At 38.4% G+C, this 16,495-nt stretch overlaps 1 protein-coding gene across 1 annotated transcript; it reads right to left on the bottom strand.

Moving 5' to 3' along the window:
• Nucleotides 1–5,711: 5,711 nt before the first annotated feature.
• Nucleotides 5,712–15,523, bottom strand: LOC144063870 (uncharacterized). The gene is made up of 5 exons (XM_077585811.1): nucleotides 15,403–15,523; nucleotides 13,769–13,826; nucleotides 8,394–8,531; nucleotides 8,231–8,333; nucleotides 5,712–5,808 (listed from the first exon to the last, which is right to left on the bottom strand). Exons 1-5 carry the CDS (start codon nucleotides 15,413–15,415, stop codon nucleotides 5,734–5,736), a joined length of 387 nt encoding a protein of 128 aa, XP_077441937.1. The 5' UTR covers nucleotides 15,416–15,523; the 3' UTR covers nucleotides 5,712–5,733.
• Nucleotides 15,524–16,495: the final 972 nt, after the last annotated feature.

Genomic DNA, 16,495 nt, shown 5'->3' with positions numbered 1-16,495 from the left:
TTAAAACACAGAGACAATTTGTCCGCTTTTATGAAGGATTCATAATTTATTCACATTTGAGGGGCTAAAATCAAAGGATTTGGACTTTAAAAATATTTTTCAACATGGTTCAAAACCTTTTCACTTTGTTTCAATGTTGTGTCTATTGAGTTTGTATTGTAATTGATAAACTAGAAGGTTACATGTAATTCTCCACTACACTATATGCAGTATTATTATTCTACGTTGACATGAACAATGCTAATTACTAGTGTTAGTTCGATACCACTTTTGATCCATAAAAATTCTATTAAGCCAAAGACAGACGGACTATATATCCCAGTATAACATTTTCACTTAAAAATTGTATTAAATTGATGGCAATTTTTTATTATCTTTTTTTCCATTTGTTCATTACATTCATATATATATATATATATATATACTGTATATATATATATATATATATATATGTGTAATTTATTTATGATGACATATTTTGTATAGAACACACAATCAAATAAATTTAAATAAATACATAAATAAACACAGTGAAATTAAACAAATAATCCAGTGGTTGTACCTTGTAACTTCATTTAACCGATATTGGTATCGGCCACCATGGCAGGTACCCTAAACCCAGTGTCTTTACTCACCCATCCCTACTAATTGCACTTTTAGCATTGATTATGACTTTAACAATGTGTGTTGAGTTTGTTTTGAATCTATTTGACCAAATCGCATGACCTTAATCAGTAGTAAGATTGCATTGTTGAAATACTTTTAAATCGCTTATGGCTTTTTCTATAGAAATCTTGAGCAAGTAACACATGCTAACCCCCCTGGAAAGTTCCTTAACTTTTCTGTGACATGACACCTTAGGAATTGCCCTAATAGAGCACAATCTGATGCGGTTATTTTATGATCATTTTGCTCGGCGCACCCAAGCAACATGAGCACCCACTGCCGGCTGTATCACTCAGTCACCTTCTTTACCCCCCCCAAAACCGTGCGCCCACCACTTTTAATTTCCATGCACAACCTTTGCAGACTGTGGCGACGCTCACGCTCCTAATCCCGAGGTAGGGAAGATAATTTATGAAGCATTTACATCATGAAGCCCGGCTAATTGGAAGCATGTGTCTTGAAAAGCCTCACCAATGCAGACACGCTGCAGATGAGCAGACTGGAATCCTCCAAGTTTAACGTCATAATTATCATTTCACCTCACAAAAAAAAAAAAAAAGACCAAAGAATATTTTTTCCCTATTGAGTATGCAAGCTGTCAGGGTTGTGAAGACTGCAATATAGCGTCGCCATATGTCAAAGAGGCCAAGCCATCATCGCAGAGTGTCTGCAAATCTGTCTTTTGTTTGCCCGGACACGTTCACAAGCAGCATTTTTCTCCGCCTAACTGCCCCATCAGCAGAGAAATGAGATGTCGAGGAGGCACTCACAAGTCTTGACCCGGTCCAGAGAGAGGTCAAAGGTCCCATCGGCGGTTCTTTGCCAGCCGGCTAAGTGGGCACAAGCCATTTTTGATGTCACATGATGATCCTCTTTTTTTTCAAGTCACCTCCAGAGCCGCGGCCTTATTCTTTCTATACCAACGCTTCCCATCCTCACCTCATTTACATCAGGTCGTTTGTTATGACTTTATGATTATATATGGGCCTTTGTCTGGCTGCGCGTGTACCTGCACCGCTCCCAGCTGGTCCCCATTAATAACAGGGCCCCGCTGTAGACAGAGTAAAAGAGACGGAGGAGCTTGTTAGCGTCATAGGCGAGCGCGGGGGCTCAGCGTGTGAGAGCGGGAAAGGCCGACAGGACAGTTGGGAGATGTACAGCGCGCACACACCTGGAGTATCCGCGACAACAAATTTGAAGTACATGACACGTTGTCCCGCATTTGTCCCGGCAATCGCACAAAGCCATCATGGCACATCTGTGGAAAAGCGCATGTGTAAATGTGTCACTCTGCTGGAGTTGGCATTCGGGGTTTGTGGGAGAGCATAATGAGGCCGACCGGACGGAGCGGCCCGCCATACTATTGTGGGTCCCAAATGGCGGCAGAAGCCTGTAAAATCCGCGTCCCCTGATCTCCGCTCCGGGAGTCGGCTGGGAATAAAGGCGTGGAAATAGGATTTATTTAGCACGCCTCATCAAAAGGGAATTAGCAGGGTTTGGGGAGGGAAGAGCAGGCTCTGTTTTGAGCTAGTTTGAATGGCAGGATCATCCCTGTAATCCTTGGCCTCCCTCCTCGCCGCCTGCACCCCAGAAAACCAAGACAATCACCCACATTAGCTCCAAAGATGCCTCATGTAGCCTCATCCTCAACCTCAACGCAAGAGCAATCTGTTCAGCAGGTGAGGTTCAACCACCTGCTTGCTTTCTTTCTCTTTTTTTTTGCACTGGGCTGAAATGAGTCATTCAAGTACCGCGATTAAAAAAAAAAATGTTCAGGACAAAAGGCATATAAAGCAAATAGTTTCGAATTTTACAATTTTTTGGGGTGGCCAGAGACCCTTCAACCCACCAGAAAATATCTGGCCCTGCACTGCAATCCCATCTCTATATTCAGAACAAAAACAGGAACCATCCGTCAAAAGATGACCATTTTTAAAGCAGTAATTTACGAACCATTCATTGATACTTTCACAATTTGGACCGACAATTTGCACGGAGGAGTAGAAAGTGGAGGAAATCATTTTTGCTTGTAAAAATGACTTTTATTCACCACGGTGTTATGAAGAGAAATATTGCTTGTTTAATTGTAAATAGTTGATTTGATTCTTTGCATATTTAGAAAAGCTCTGCAGTATGTAAAACTAATTTATTACTAGCAAACGTCATTGTTAGTATATGCCACGGGCTGGTTAAAATTGGACAGTGGGCCACAAATGGCCCCCGGGCCATAGTTTGGACTCCTCTGGTGTACACTGTCAGGAAGTAGTTGTCAAGACACTAGCCTTCAAATAAACGTTACCTTACCAAACTAGACAAAGTGCATTGTGTCATTGAGCCACAGTGGACTTGATGTTTTTTTTTGTTTGTTTGTTTTTCATGGCGAGCTCAGTATTGTTCATTCGATTTGACAGTGGACTTGATGTTATCGTTGAAGTGTTGTGAAATTCTAGTGAAGGATGTCTTGCTGAATGCCAGTGAAGGCGTCATTGAAAATTACATTAATTAAATATAACGTGTGTTCAGCAAATGATAATGAAAGATAAATGGTATAAAAACTATAAATGATCAATTGTAGATGAATGATAAATGAAAAAAATTAAAGTTGAACTTCAATCTAAAGTGGGATTTAATAATTTCTGAGAAATTATAATCCATTTCCTGATATGATAATCAGTTGGTATCGAACCATCAGAAGTATTATATGGGAGTTATTGCATGGCAAAAAAGTGCCTGAAATAATAATAAAGGTTAGAAACAACATAAGTTGTTCAGCATTCCCACAATAATAAATGGACGTCAATGCCTTGAAACGCTAGCTTTTATTGTGAAGTTGTTACCGGCAGTGTGTCACGGCTACCGACGTCAACAACACAACTTGTCCTAAAATTACGTTCAATCACCAATTAAGCACGCTAAAAAGGACTTAATGGTGTTGTATTGTATGGCGCCTGTTGTTCCGTCATTTAGTGACTAGCAATACTAGCTAGCAACGCGAGAGCACAGCTTAAATTTAAGTTTTAACGTTTAGTTCCAGCATTTAGTGGCTAGCAGTTCTAACTAGCAGTGCTAGCTAGCAAAGCTCAAGTGCTGCTTAGACTGGTGTGAGCACAGTTTAAATTTAAGTTTTAACATTTAGTTCCAGCGTTTAGTGGTTAGCAGTGTTATCTAGCATTGCTAGCTAGCAACGCTCAAGTGCTGCTTGGACTAGCGAGAACACAGTTTAAATTTAAGTTTTAAAAAAGGAGTTGATTATCTGGAAAGTACAAATGTGTTTTTTTTCTTCTGTATTTATAATTGTTCTCTAACCCAAGCAAATATCTACCTTTTTTATTTTGAATCCGAATGCCTGATTATCGTATCGAATTTTCAGTAGGCTGTCCGAATACCAAAATATTCCATAGCTGCAGCCCTAATCTCTTATCTTTTAATTCCTCCTCTCCCTTCAAAACATGGCCGCCGAGCTGTCAGACTCGCTGATACGGAGGCTGACAGCAGAGCGCTGGCACGCCAACACGCAACAAACAACGAGCGAGCATGTAAACTAAAGCAAACAAAGCCCCTCTCCGCTCCTCCAAAGGCAGGATCCCTCCCACCTGCCACCCTGATGCTGATGAAACATACAGTAACACGGAACAGCCATTAAATGGGCGAACAAGTAAAACACAATTGTACAATATGAGCGCGTGTGTGTCTGGAGAGGGGGTGCGCTTGCGGCGTATCCTGCTCTCAGTCGCGCACATGAAGCTTGTTCGTTATCATCCCCGCTCATGTTTGTGTTATTTGACTTCTCGGCTGAAGATTTGGCAGCTGGGTGCATTGTGGGAGATTTGTTACCTGAGGGAAAGTGTCATGCCGGTGGGGTCTCCACTGGCAAATCTCTGCCAATGAGGCATTAAGGTCAAGTTCCAAACAAATAGACATCCCGCTCCATGAGTATGTAATCACATTTGAAGGGGGGGTATCAATAATTGACAGGGAGCAAAATTTCCAAAACAAGCAGTACAGTGTAAAAAAAAAAAAAAAAAGTAATATAACAGAATTGTACTTTTTATGTTACAGTTTTTTGCTTTACTTTAAAAATGTCATTTAATTTACAAAAACTAAACTCTGATTTGACATAAAATAACATGAAATCAATGTAACTGTAAAAACATACAAGATGTCTGTTCTTTTACACAAAAAAAAAGCCTCCATTAAAAATACACATATTGATTGTTAAAATACGTTCACAAATGTATCGTAAATTCACGAATATTTGTTGATTATTTTACGGAATAAAATGTCAAATTCAACTTTAAAACCTTTAAAAAATAATGGGGAAAAAAACATTTATATTTACTGAGAAATTAACAGTAAAATTTTTTACCATAATTATTTTGTGAATTGACAATTTTTTAAAGTGAAAATAACTACAATTTCTGTAATGTCCTATAGCTGGTATCATGCATATTTGTATTGTATATTGTATTAACATTTATTTGTATTAACATTTATTTTGAAAGGACACCTAATGATATATACACTGTAAAAAATAAAAATAAAAGATACGATAATTTTCCAGCAGCTGGGGCGACAGAAAAATACTGTGAAATAACAGAAAATTACTTTCTCGTAAAAACATCCCCCCCTATAATTAAAGTACAGTTTTTAACTGTAACTTTAACAAGATCACATGTAATAAAACAGTATATGACAACAGTATATGGCGCCCCAGCTGCCGGGAAATTACTGGTTTTTTTGTACGTTTTTTTTTTTTTTAATCATATGACTGGGTTTATGCAGCAAATGAGTTTGAGTCATTTCTCCCAAAAAAACAAAAAACTTCCGCCTAAGCTTAAATGAGGCTAAAGTCCACATTTTAAACAAATGAAGTTTTAATTGCAGTACAATATGTCACAACATGAATCAATATTTTCTCCCCTCCCATGGGCTCCCCTCCGCTCCTCCCTCCTCTTCTCCCTCTCGGGGGTAGCACCGATATTATAGTCCAGAATAAGCAATGCCGCATTCATATATACAGTACTGTATATCTCCGTAGCTGAGTAATTTCTTCTCGCTTTATGCATCCTAGTCGGACCCCAGCAGAGCCATAGCTCCTTTATGTAACACCCAGGAGAATGTGGCCCCCGTGCAGGTACATGCCTGAGAGAAACAAACACCATCAGTAACCTGTCTGCCGTGCACCAGGTTGCCGGGCCCACCTTCACCCCTCCTCCATTATGTCCCCTCTTTTCTTTCCTCCCTCGCTCCCCGCACCCGTAACCTAATCATCGATGGTCCCCATTCCCGTGATTTATAGCTCCGTGCGCTGCTGAAAAGCAATAGATCAGGCTTGCGGCAGGGGGCTCCAGAAGCAAAAGTGGGACTGTGGCGGCGCTGTGTTCGGATGGGTGGGGACCGGGTAGGAAAAACACAGCGATGATGAAGTATGCTGTGATGTAGATGGAAGGAACGGCATCATCAGAGCTCACAGTTGGCATCCCGTCATCCTCAGGTGCATTTTTCACTTTAAAAAAAAAATCTCTTGAAACAGCTCTCTCTGCGAAGTCTTACGGTTTCCTTTCTTGACTGTATTCCGTCCATGGTGAAGCTCTCAAAGATTCTCAATGTCGACGATTATTTATATAGCCTTATATATATATATATATATATATATATATATATATATATATATATATATATATATATATATATATATATATATATCCTATTTATTTAGCCTGTTGTACTTAGTGTGGTGAATCATGGTTATGATACGGACCTGATATGTGTCAACTAGTGCAGTCAAACCATATTTTTCTAAACTAATTAATCAAAAAAATAAGTCACAATTTTCTGTAATTAACTCATTCACTGCCATTGACGGCTAAAGACATAAAAATTTCATTTTAACTATTTTTACTAGTTTTTTCCCACTTTTGTTAACAAGAGTTTGGAAATCTAGATATTTTTTTTATTGTGTTAAAACAGATATAAAAATTGGGATTAATCGTGAGTTAACTAGTGAAGTCATGCGATTAATTACGATTAAAAATTGTAGTCGCCTGAAACCCCAAATTTTTAAGAATCTTTTCTTAAAAAAACAAACAAAGTTTATTAATTGTTTTCTTAATTAGGGGCATCAGGTGATTAAAATTTGTAATCGTAATTAATCGCATGACTTCAGTAGTTAACTCACAATTAATCACAAATTTTACATCTATTCTAAATGTACAAAAACAATTCTAGGTTTTCATACTTTTGTTATCAAAAATGGGAAAAAAATGTTTAATAGAAATAGTTCAAATGAATTTTTGACGTCTATAGCCGTCAATGGCAGCGAATGAGTTAATTGTGATTAATCGTGATAATTCCAATTTTTCTAATTTTTCACTTTTGCTTCTACTTTTTTTCTTCAAAGCTTATAACAGGTTTTACTTGAGTAAAATATTGAAATTAATACTAATTAATTAACTTGAATTTGGCTCTGCAAAATGTGCAAATTACTTTATAATGCTCCAACAAGTAGCCCAGTCACTATCAAATATTTTTAGAATTGATTAATCTATCGATTATTTTTATCGATTCATTTTAGTTTTGCGTTAAAGTGTATTACAAAAGCATTTTTTTCCCCGATTGCCGTTTATTAACCAATGATTGGTGTTTATTTCATACTTCGTATTCGTATAGTGATTTTAAAAAAAGGGGATTGATGTTGAAGTAAAAACAGACGTTTGTAAATGTTTTATTTTGATTAAACACAGAAAATAATCAGTCTTCTTTCACGAAGGACTACAGAAATCAGTGGATGATGCTGAAATCTGAGGATTTCCTAATCCTCAGATTTCAGCATCATCATCGTCAATTTTGAATTAGAAAATGGCTCCAAACAATTATTCGATTATTAAAATTGTTGCAGATGAATCGATTAACTTCGACAGCTCTACTAACAAGCATCGAGCAAGTAAATCAGAAAGATTTATAGTCCATGTTTATTCATCTTCCCGCCAGTGATTCCTACAAGTTTTTCCCCACATTGAGTTAATTAATTGAGTAATTGAGTAATTTTTTTTAAGGCTTCAATGAATTTAAATTACTCTCCAGAGTTACGGAACATTGCAGAATCAACCTGCATGTCACAGGAGCAAGATTAGTTTCAATTTGCAAATGTGTTAATTTTAGCTGACTTTTGGTCAATTATTTCATTTCAACCAACTTCTTGGGTTATTTGATGTGACTCACTTACATGAAATTAGGTCACAACATCTCTGCGGACAGAACTCTGGTTGAGCTCCAAAATTCTCATACAAAATGTCTTGATAGACTTGGCAATTCATACGTCCAGACCCGGAGGTAGCAAAGCAGCCCCAAACCTTGATACCAACTTCACATTTGGGTGACTTTTTGATGATGGTGTGTTCTGCCTTTTTTTTTTTTCCTCAAAACATAACATTCCAAACAGCTCGACTTTGGTTTGTTTTGTCCACAGAAAGGTTTGTCAATAGCGCTGCTGAATTATCCAGGTGTTCTTTTGCTAACTTCGAACCTGCAGAGCAGAGGTGTATTTTACAGTGGTGTGCTTTACCATGGATGGATGGATGGATGGATGGATGGATTCTGGCAGGCAAAAACACTCCCCCTCCTGGCCACCTGCCTCCGCATTCTCCAATGGACACATGGTGTTCATCCTTGGAGAGTACACTTCATTAAAATCATAGATTAGATTATGGCTTCCAAAACAGACTGACCGTGTCCAATCATTCTGCAGCGGCTTTGAATGAAGAATATTCTCCTTGTGTCTGAACTGGTGACTCCGCGAGGTTGACACGCACACACACTCGGCGTCTGGGGCCTCCTGGGGACTGGTACATGGGCCTGACGAGGAACTAAGGGGGGGGGGGGGGGGAGGAAAAGAAAGAGAAATGTCTTTTAAATGACATCCCCATTGTGGGCAGGAGCAGGACGATAGTACTTTGCAAAACTGCTAACAATGAGCGCAGGAGAAATCCTTTATCCGACGGGGGCCCGGCAGCATGCTCTCTATTACCATAGTCATTTAAATACAGTAATCTCATTTTCTGCCTCAGCCGAGGGGGCATGCTAAATTTCGAAGGGAAGGGAGGAGGGAAATATATGCGTGGTGTCCAAGGCATACGGGATTAGTGATTTTTTACGTGTAGTGTGTGTGTGCGTGTCTGTCCTTGTGGATGTGCAAACAGTGGATGTAATTGATACTTTGTTGCTATTTTTTTTTTTTCTAAAAGGCACATTTTTGAAAACTGTCATCTAAATGAGTTTCTAACATTTAGTCAAATTTGTTCACTGAGATGTGACATTTTCAATTTAATTCCATTTTTATTCCAGTCTTAATCACAAAATTTAAAAAAAAACGTAAATAATAACAGAAATTTAGCTAAGCATATTGCTGCCACAGAAAAAAAAAACTACAACCTCACGTAATAACATGATAAATGAAATTGTATCAAGTAATACATTGTTGAATGTGGAAGCCAGTGTCAGCGTGTTTCATGTTGTAACATAACTTTTATTAACTTTTAACATGAAACGTAAACATTAAAACATGGAACTTTTCGCGTTAAATATGATATGTTTGATTTCCGCATTCAATTTAACACCAAGTGTGTGTGTTATAAAATCGAACTTACTATTTACGTAATTACTCATATTGTATAAAATCAATAAATATAGTAAGTAAATATAAAAAGGCTACTTTTTTTAAAATCATTTAAGATTTAAAAATACACACATACTGTATGTATACCATACCTGCATAGGGATATAAAATCAGGATTTTTCAGCGAGCAACGAGTGAAAAAAACAGATCACCAATTCGATCAGAAGATGGACCAATATATTTATTTGAAAAACGTATATATTTATAGTCGACCGCTGCCATTCACACGGAATAGGGACTGGACTGGCCCATAACGCCACATAAAATTGACTCCAATTGAGACGCATGGGAAAAAAAGAAGCCCAAAAAAATCTTTCAAAAAATTAATTAATTAATAAAAATAAAAAACACTAATAAATACGGAAGAGGATTAGGGTCAGTGAAGAGAAAAAAAGTTGGCAGGATTCTAACTTTAATCTCAGAATTTTCATTTTAAATTGAAAATTCTGACTTAATTCTGAGAATTCTGACTTTTTCAATTCAATTCTGGCCCCAGTCCACATTAAATTTAACACCTAATCTCTTAGATCGGTGACGTCATTGATCAATTGGGCAAATTCGACATTACAGCTGATCACAGATTTTGCATCAAATGCTAAATATTATCTGATCCCGAGTCAGTCAAAGTCTAATGGAAAACATCCTTCATTCACATACACTGAAGTTATTTGACGTCAAGCCAGCATATTTGCGTTACTACAAGTTGTAAATTATTGAAGTTAAATAAATTATAAAAATGAAAGTCCTTTAACCAGACGATTTTTGAAAACAATAACAGAATTGAAAAGTAATCAGAAAAATAAACAGACGAAAACCAAAAGGAACTATCAAAATAATGTTTCTATCACCCACTGTCAAACTTTATCCTTCTTGAAGCTGATGTAGTTCGCAATCAATGCCACTTTTTATTGTTGAGGATGTAATTTGCAGATGTGCTTATCATGAAACCTCTCTCATTACGATCAAGTGCAGTTCAGTAATAGAAATAATGTTTAATTAACACCCTAAACCAGAGTTAATCAAAACAGACTGTTTGCTTGTGTACGTTCCTTGAACACTTTCAAGAAAGTTACTCTCAAGCAACTTTTCCAAAACAGCAATCTTCCTTGCTTTCATAAAACCGCGGACTCCAAACTTCGGCTGCAAGTGTGTGCGCGTACGTGCGTGCGACGGACGGGGCCCGTAACTCCAGCTGCTTTCGGGTATCATATCAGATCACACACAACAAAAGAGGAGCAGGGGAGAAAAAAAAAGCTGTTTCCAGCCAAGCTGTTCTCATTCTTCTCCGCTTCCGGTCCAGTGGAAGAGTTGATGAAGTTTAAATGAAGCAGAATTAGGAGATCAAGCGAACACAGGAGCTGGCGTTGATGCTATCCGCCCGGATCCCCCTCTCCTTGCACCCGAGGGATCCAAGCGGGGGGGGGGGGGGGGTGGGGGAGACAGCTGACCTGGATGAAATTGAGAGAAAGAAAAACCACGGAGGGGGAAAAGGGAGCGTCTAGGCAAGGAGGAGAGGGGGGGGGGGGGGGGGCGGTTGAGAAGAAGTATCTCCTAAATGTGATAATCTCCAATCACCTCTAACATCAATTCAGTCAAGGCCCGGGTTAATGAGCTCACAGCCCGATCAAGCGTTATGCACCGGCACCCCCCCCCCTTTCCCCCCACCACCACCATCGCTGCTTTTCTTTCATTCGCACTCGCTCTCATCATCATTGTTGTTCTTTTGATTTAATCCCTTTTACTTCAGCTGATTTGAGCAAGGAGGGACGGCGGGGAGGGAAAAGCCTATTACCCAAGCTCCTCTGCTCTCAACTATCTAAATGCTAACGATGTGAGGGGGCGAGGGTGAGGAAAATGATGATGGGAGGAAGACACAGAAAGGGAAATGGAATGGATGGAGGATGTGATGCGGCAGCGCAAGGCGAGGGAGGGGCTACGATTTTCTTGCTCTCGGCCTCACCGGCAGCAGTTTGGGTTTGTTTTTTTTCCCCGGAAGCTTCTTGCCAAGAAGAAAGCCCGGCATCTTTTGTGTTGACCCCGAGTCTTCAAGGTCAAAATAGCCAGTCTTGGCTCTTTACTTCCAGCCGGGCAGTTGTCTCTTTTTTTTTTAAACCTGCTTTTTATTGATTAAAGCACATATAGCACATTTCCACTTGTTGCACAAAATGATATGGTGTAGGTTTGATTTTCTTTGACGAGTGCACTTGCTTGGAACAATTGCAGATCACATGGAATTTAAGGATTATTTAGTGTCTGTTGCAACATTATCCTAAAATGAGCAGATTTTGGAGTACACACCACAATAAGCACTTAAGTGAAGTCTAGAATGACTTTCATAAATAAAATAAAATACAATATTTTTAAATTAATTAGATAAATGAATACATTAAGTCATTTTTAAATGAATTAATTCATTTGATTTGATTTTTTCTCTAACATTCATTCCCAGCCATTTTCACTGAAGCAACCCCCTTCACTCCCGGATTTTGACGGATTTTGCAAGGTCCACAGAATATTCTGTTGTTTTTGCTATAAAAACATCAAACCGACCAAAAGAAAGATTAGAGTCGCTTCTTTCATCAGAGAAAAAAAAAAGTCGATTTGTATTTGTTTCCGAAAAACACTGGGAAAAAGAGCTTGCTGCAACACGGCCCTGGCTGATCTCTTATACCCTGTTGCCACCTGCTGGCCGTTTTTTTCTACTGTTGCTTTAAGACACCTCTTGATATCAGAAGCTGTATCAAAGCCTTCTGTATGCTTTAGCATAAAAATATATATATATTTTTTTTTTAATGTATAAATACATTTTGGGGAGTACAGGACAAAGTATTAAAAAACGTATTTATATGTTTTGGGATTTTAATGAGTTAAAACAATTAGCAAATTTATGTTAAGCGGAACCCTGAAAACTTTTTTTATAATTAGATAATTAGAATAAGCCAAAAAGTTTGCCAGCTTTATTATTTTATTTATTTTATAAAAATATAGCTTTGCTTTTAAACGCCTCTGTTAAAACACACTTTCAATTAAATTGGGTGTCATTTTTATGTTACGCACAATGAGCAGGATGGTCGGTGGTGATGGGAAAATGAAGCATCATGAACCACTCTAGATGGTGTTGTTGGTTTAAAGTTAAAGGCTAGTGCAATGGAAATTGATTACATTTCCACTGCATCTTCAAACCAAGAACGCCATCTAGAGGAGTATAAAAATATTCCAAGTGTTTCATGAAGCTTCATTTTCCCATCACTAGTGGCTGGTATCTGCTGAATGTAACTATTAAAGTAACGTTTAATCTAGCCTAGTTACTTTACTGATTACTTGCTTAAAGCAACAACAACAAAATCAAGTATATTAACTAACCTACTTTTTACAGCAAGTAATCAGCAAAGTAACTATGTTACTTTTTTTTAAGTAATCAGCAAAGTAACTTACTTTTTATGGATAGTAATCAGCAAAGTAACTGTTACTTTTTATAGATAGTAATCAGCAAAGTAACTTGGTTATTTTTTTAAAGAAAGTAATCAGTAAAGGAACTAAGTTAGTTTTTAAAGTTAGTAAGTTACTTTTTCAAGTTAACAGTGATAACGCTGGTTCTGCTGGCCTGAGCAGAAACTACCTGAAGTATCAGTTTGTTATGTGATGGGTTGTAGTTTCTTGCTCCTATTCCAATGTTTGTTTTTTTTATTGTTTTTTTTTTTTAGTAAGACTTGTACCCAGGGGTCCCCTAAAAACAAGTGAGGAAATATCTGCCAATTGCCACAGCTGAAATGATGAGCCATGGTTTAGCAGCACTGTGCGGTGCAGTAAAACCCACTGATCTGTTTTGGTGAAAAAAAAAAAATAAGTGTCTAATTTAGCTTTTATGAGCAGGTAGCGAGACACCTGCGTGTCACAAACTAATTGCCTTGCCGGTTCAGGCGGGCGCTCGTCCAATTTACATGAGGACGCCCAGCAATGTGCCACTCTTTCAACCGTGACAATCATTTGGATTTGTTTTGGCTGCCTTGTATTCAAGGTTTCGCTTCATCTCGAACGCGCAAAGAACAATGGAAGCATTTTCTCCACGCACGATCTGCTTGTTCACATCCGCTTCAGAGACAAAGTCGCATCATTCCATGCATAACGAGTCGACTCCCCCCACTTTGAAGAATCCCATTTAATTTCATATTGGCCGATGAAACAGTGAGAGGGTGAGAGGCAAGTGAACAATCAATCTTTGTAATGTGATCCACGGATTGAGCACGATGAGTAAATGTTTGCACAGGCAGCCATCCAAGCCCGCAGTCAAACGAATTCTGCACAAAAAAAAAAAAGGAATCTATCCAGGGCAGGCCTCTCTCTTTATCTCCCTCCTGCCCGACAGCAGTCGGGGGGCATCAAGCACATTATATTACAGCGCTCTGTGCATTTTTCATATAGGCTTACCTTTTATGTTTTATGTACGCCAGCTCAGGGGAGAACAGCTGTGTGGGCGCTGCATCCTCTGTAAGTTTAGAGGGAGAACTCATTTCAGTGGGAGAACTGGAGCAGAATGCCAAACGCGACTGCCGCCGTACCTGCGAACGAGCAGGAGCCGCAGACCCACCGAGGCCTGCCTCAGCTATCGCATTACCATAATACACGGAAACAACACCTCGCACGCAGCCGCCGCCGCCGCCGTAATTTGAAAACAGATTGACGGGATTTACAAGTTTGCACCTTTTTCTTCGCCCTGACCTCTGTGACCTCCATCTTGGCTGTCAACTTGTAGAATAAAATGACATCGGGGGGCTTATTTGCAGTTGTTGCAGACTTCTCTGGTATTGTGTATAATAATGCAAATAGATAATTCTCTCACAATGTTGCACTTGATTCTGTGGAAGTGTACACCCATCAAAACTCAAGTGTGATTTTGTAATTGACCCTACTTGCTCCCTCATCCAAAGTTGATAAATCCTTCGAGATGTGACTCTTTGCAATATGATGCACTTCTATATTATAATAAAGGAGATTTAAAATGGTGAGGGGCGACCTGCTTTAGGAATAATAATTCGGAAACCGCCACAGAATGAAAATAAGGCTGTTTTTTCTTCACAAGTCAGCAGAGAAAGTCATTGAAAAAATGTTTGTTACCAAATTGTTGTTGTTTTACACGGACTGGCTTTAAATACAAATAGAAAATAATTGTACCCTATATATTTTTTTTTACATTATTGGGTTTAATAATCTTTGTAAATTATATATTATGTGATACAATAATAATTTTACGTTAGTAATATATAACGTAAAACAAACTCTGTTAATCATTTACTCTTGCCCCATTGAATATTAATTAAATGATGGAAATCATTAAAAGAGGAATATTGATCCCCTTCAGACCCATTTTGAATTCCATAGGAATAAAAATGCATTCTCAATATTTATGTACTGCAGCCTGCCAAGTTTCCACGTTACACTTTTGTTTGAGTTGAAGAGAATTTAGTTGCATTTCGGATGAGTAATAGAAGAATACTTTTAAAAGTTTGGTTTTCTTTATTTTAGCTCAATTGAATTAAGATAATAAGCACAAGTCCCTAAACCTGAACTGATTTGAAATGATTGCAACATTTTTGTCATCCAAACACACATTCAGTAAATGTCAGAGTCGGGCTGCGAATATGTATGAGTAGCGCTATAGCAACTGGAGGGTTTCGATGCCTTGCTCAAGGGCACCTTGATGGTCATTCCACTGTCTTTCTAGCCAGCAGTGCAGCCTCCAAATTCTTTTGGTAGTAAGAGTCAAGTTGTTTTTAGCCACAGCTGGTCTCTAGTTTTGTGTCTCACAGTCCTCAAGTCAGGATGAGTCTCCACCCAAAACAATTATGAAACAATAGGATGTCCTAAGACTTGATCTAGTAAAAAGTAACGAGGGATTTTTAAAACAATAACGACCCCTCTATGTGGGATAGACTGTAAAATATGTTTTCATCCAACAACCAGTGAGAAAAGGAAGTGGCAGTGTCGTCCATGTGTATCCTCTTCAAGGACATTAATTAAACTTGAAACAAGAGATATTGTTGTTTCTTTTTCTACAATGTTACCTCTCACAATCATTTCCCGATTGTTCTGGTGCGCGTTTTGGCTCAGTTGCAGCCTTTTCCCATAACACACTTTGCACAATTGCGCAACGCTGCGCCATTTTCTCAGGTCAGGTCACAAAGTCTTGAAAACGTGCTATGACTGCCAAACTTTAGAGACATCTTTTTGTCATCTCAAATTGCTGTATTGCCTTTTCTTTATTCACTCGTGCTTTTACAAAGGACTATCATGAGTTGTTTCATCAAAGGTTTTTTTTTTTTTTTTTTTGCTGGCTGCGGCACCTCCGCTATGACCTCTAGTGGCCAACAGACATACAGTTCATTTCCTTAATTGTACTGTTCCCCGCAGTTCCAATCAGAATGAGACTTTTCAATAAAGAGAGAGCAACGGACAGAAGATCGTAAAGAGAGATACAGTCAGTATCTGTACATAGAGTGATAAAGGGGAAGACAAAGTACTCATTAGGCCGAGCAAAAAATGTTGTATAACGGAACCTATCTTGTGATTCACTCATTGAAAATCAGTCCAATAAATCGATCCCAGCTTTGTGGGTGTGTGGCAATTAATCCAACAATCCCACATTTTTCCACATTAGATGGGATGGAGTTCTGAACCTTTCATAAAATACATAGGCTTCATCAGCCTGACAGGAAAATCACACAATGAATTTTTTTTCTCCGGGTGGTGGATGGAACCAATGGTGTCATTAGGCCTATTTTAGAGGGGCTTAAGTCCCCTGGTCTAAAATGTTCCAAGGACCTCCTTGCATTCCATTAGTTCACCACAAGATGGCACTGCATCCTACACGCACACAATAAAATGATTTCATTGTATTTTGTTTTTAATTATTTTTTTAAACCAAACAAAAGTAGCAAAATAAAATATAAAGTGGCCACAATATAACTTATTCACTGATCTGTGCGCTTCCCCTTTTCTTGAGGACGGCCCTTGCTGTGTGTCCGCTCTACCTAATTCTATTGAGAGTGTCCGTATTACAAAAAATTCCAGTCCATGTTTTTTCTGCAATCTTGCTATGGGTTTCCTTCACTTCAAAGCGTAAGGTACAAGGCCCTTATTTTGTGTAGTTCTCCAATT

This window comes from Vanacampus margaritifer, chromosome 14 (genome assembly GCF_051991255.1).
Source record: "Vanacampus margaritifer isolate UIUO_Vmar chromosome 14, RoL_Vmar_1.0, whole genome shotgun sequence".
NCBI lineage: Eukaryota > Metazoa > Chordata > Actinopteri > Syngnathiformes > Syngnathidae > Vanacampus > Vanacampus margaritifer.
Note: the sequence above shows the minus strand (reverse complement) of the source record. Positions and strands in the feature narration are given on the sequence as shown.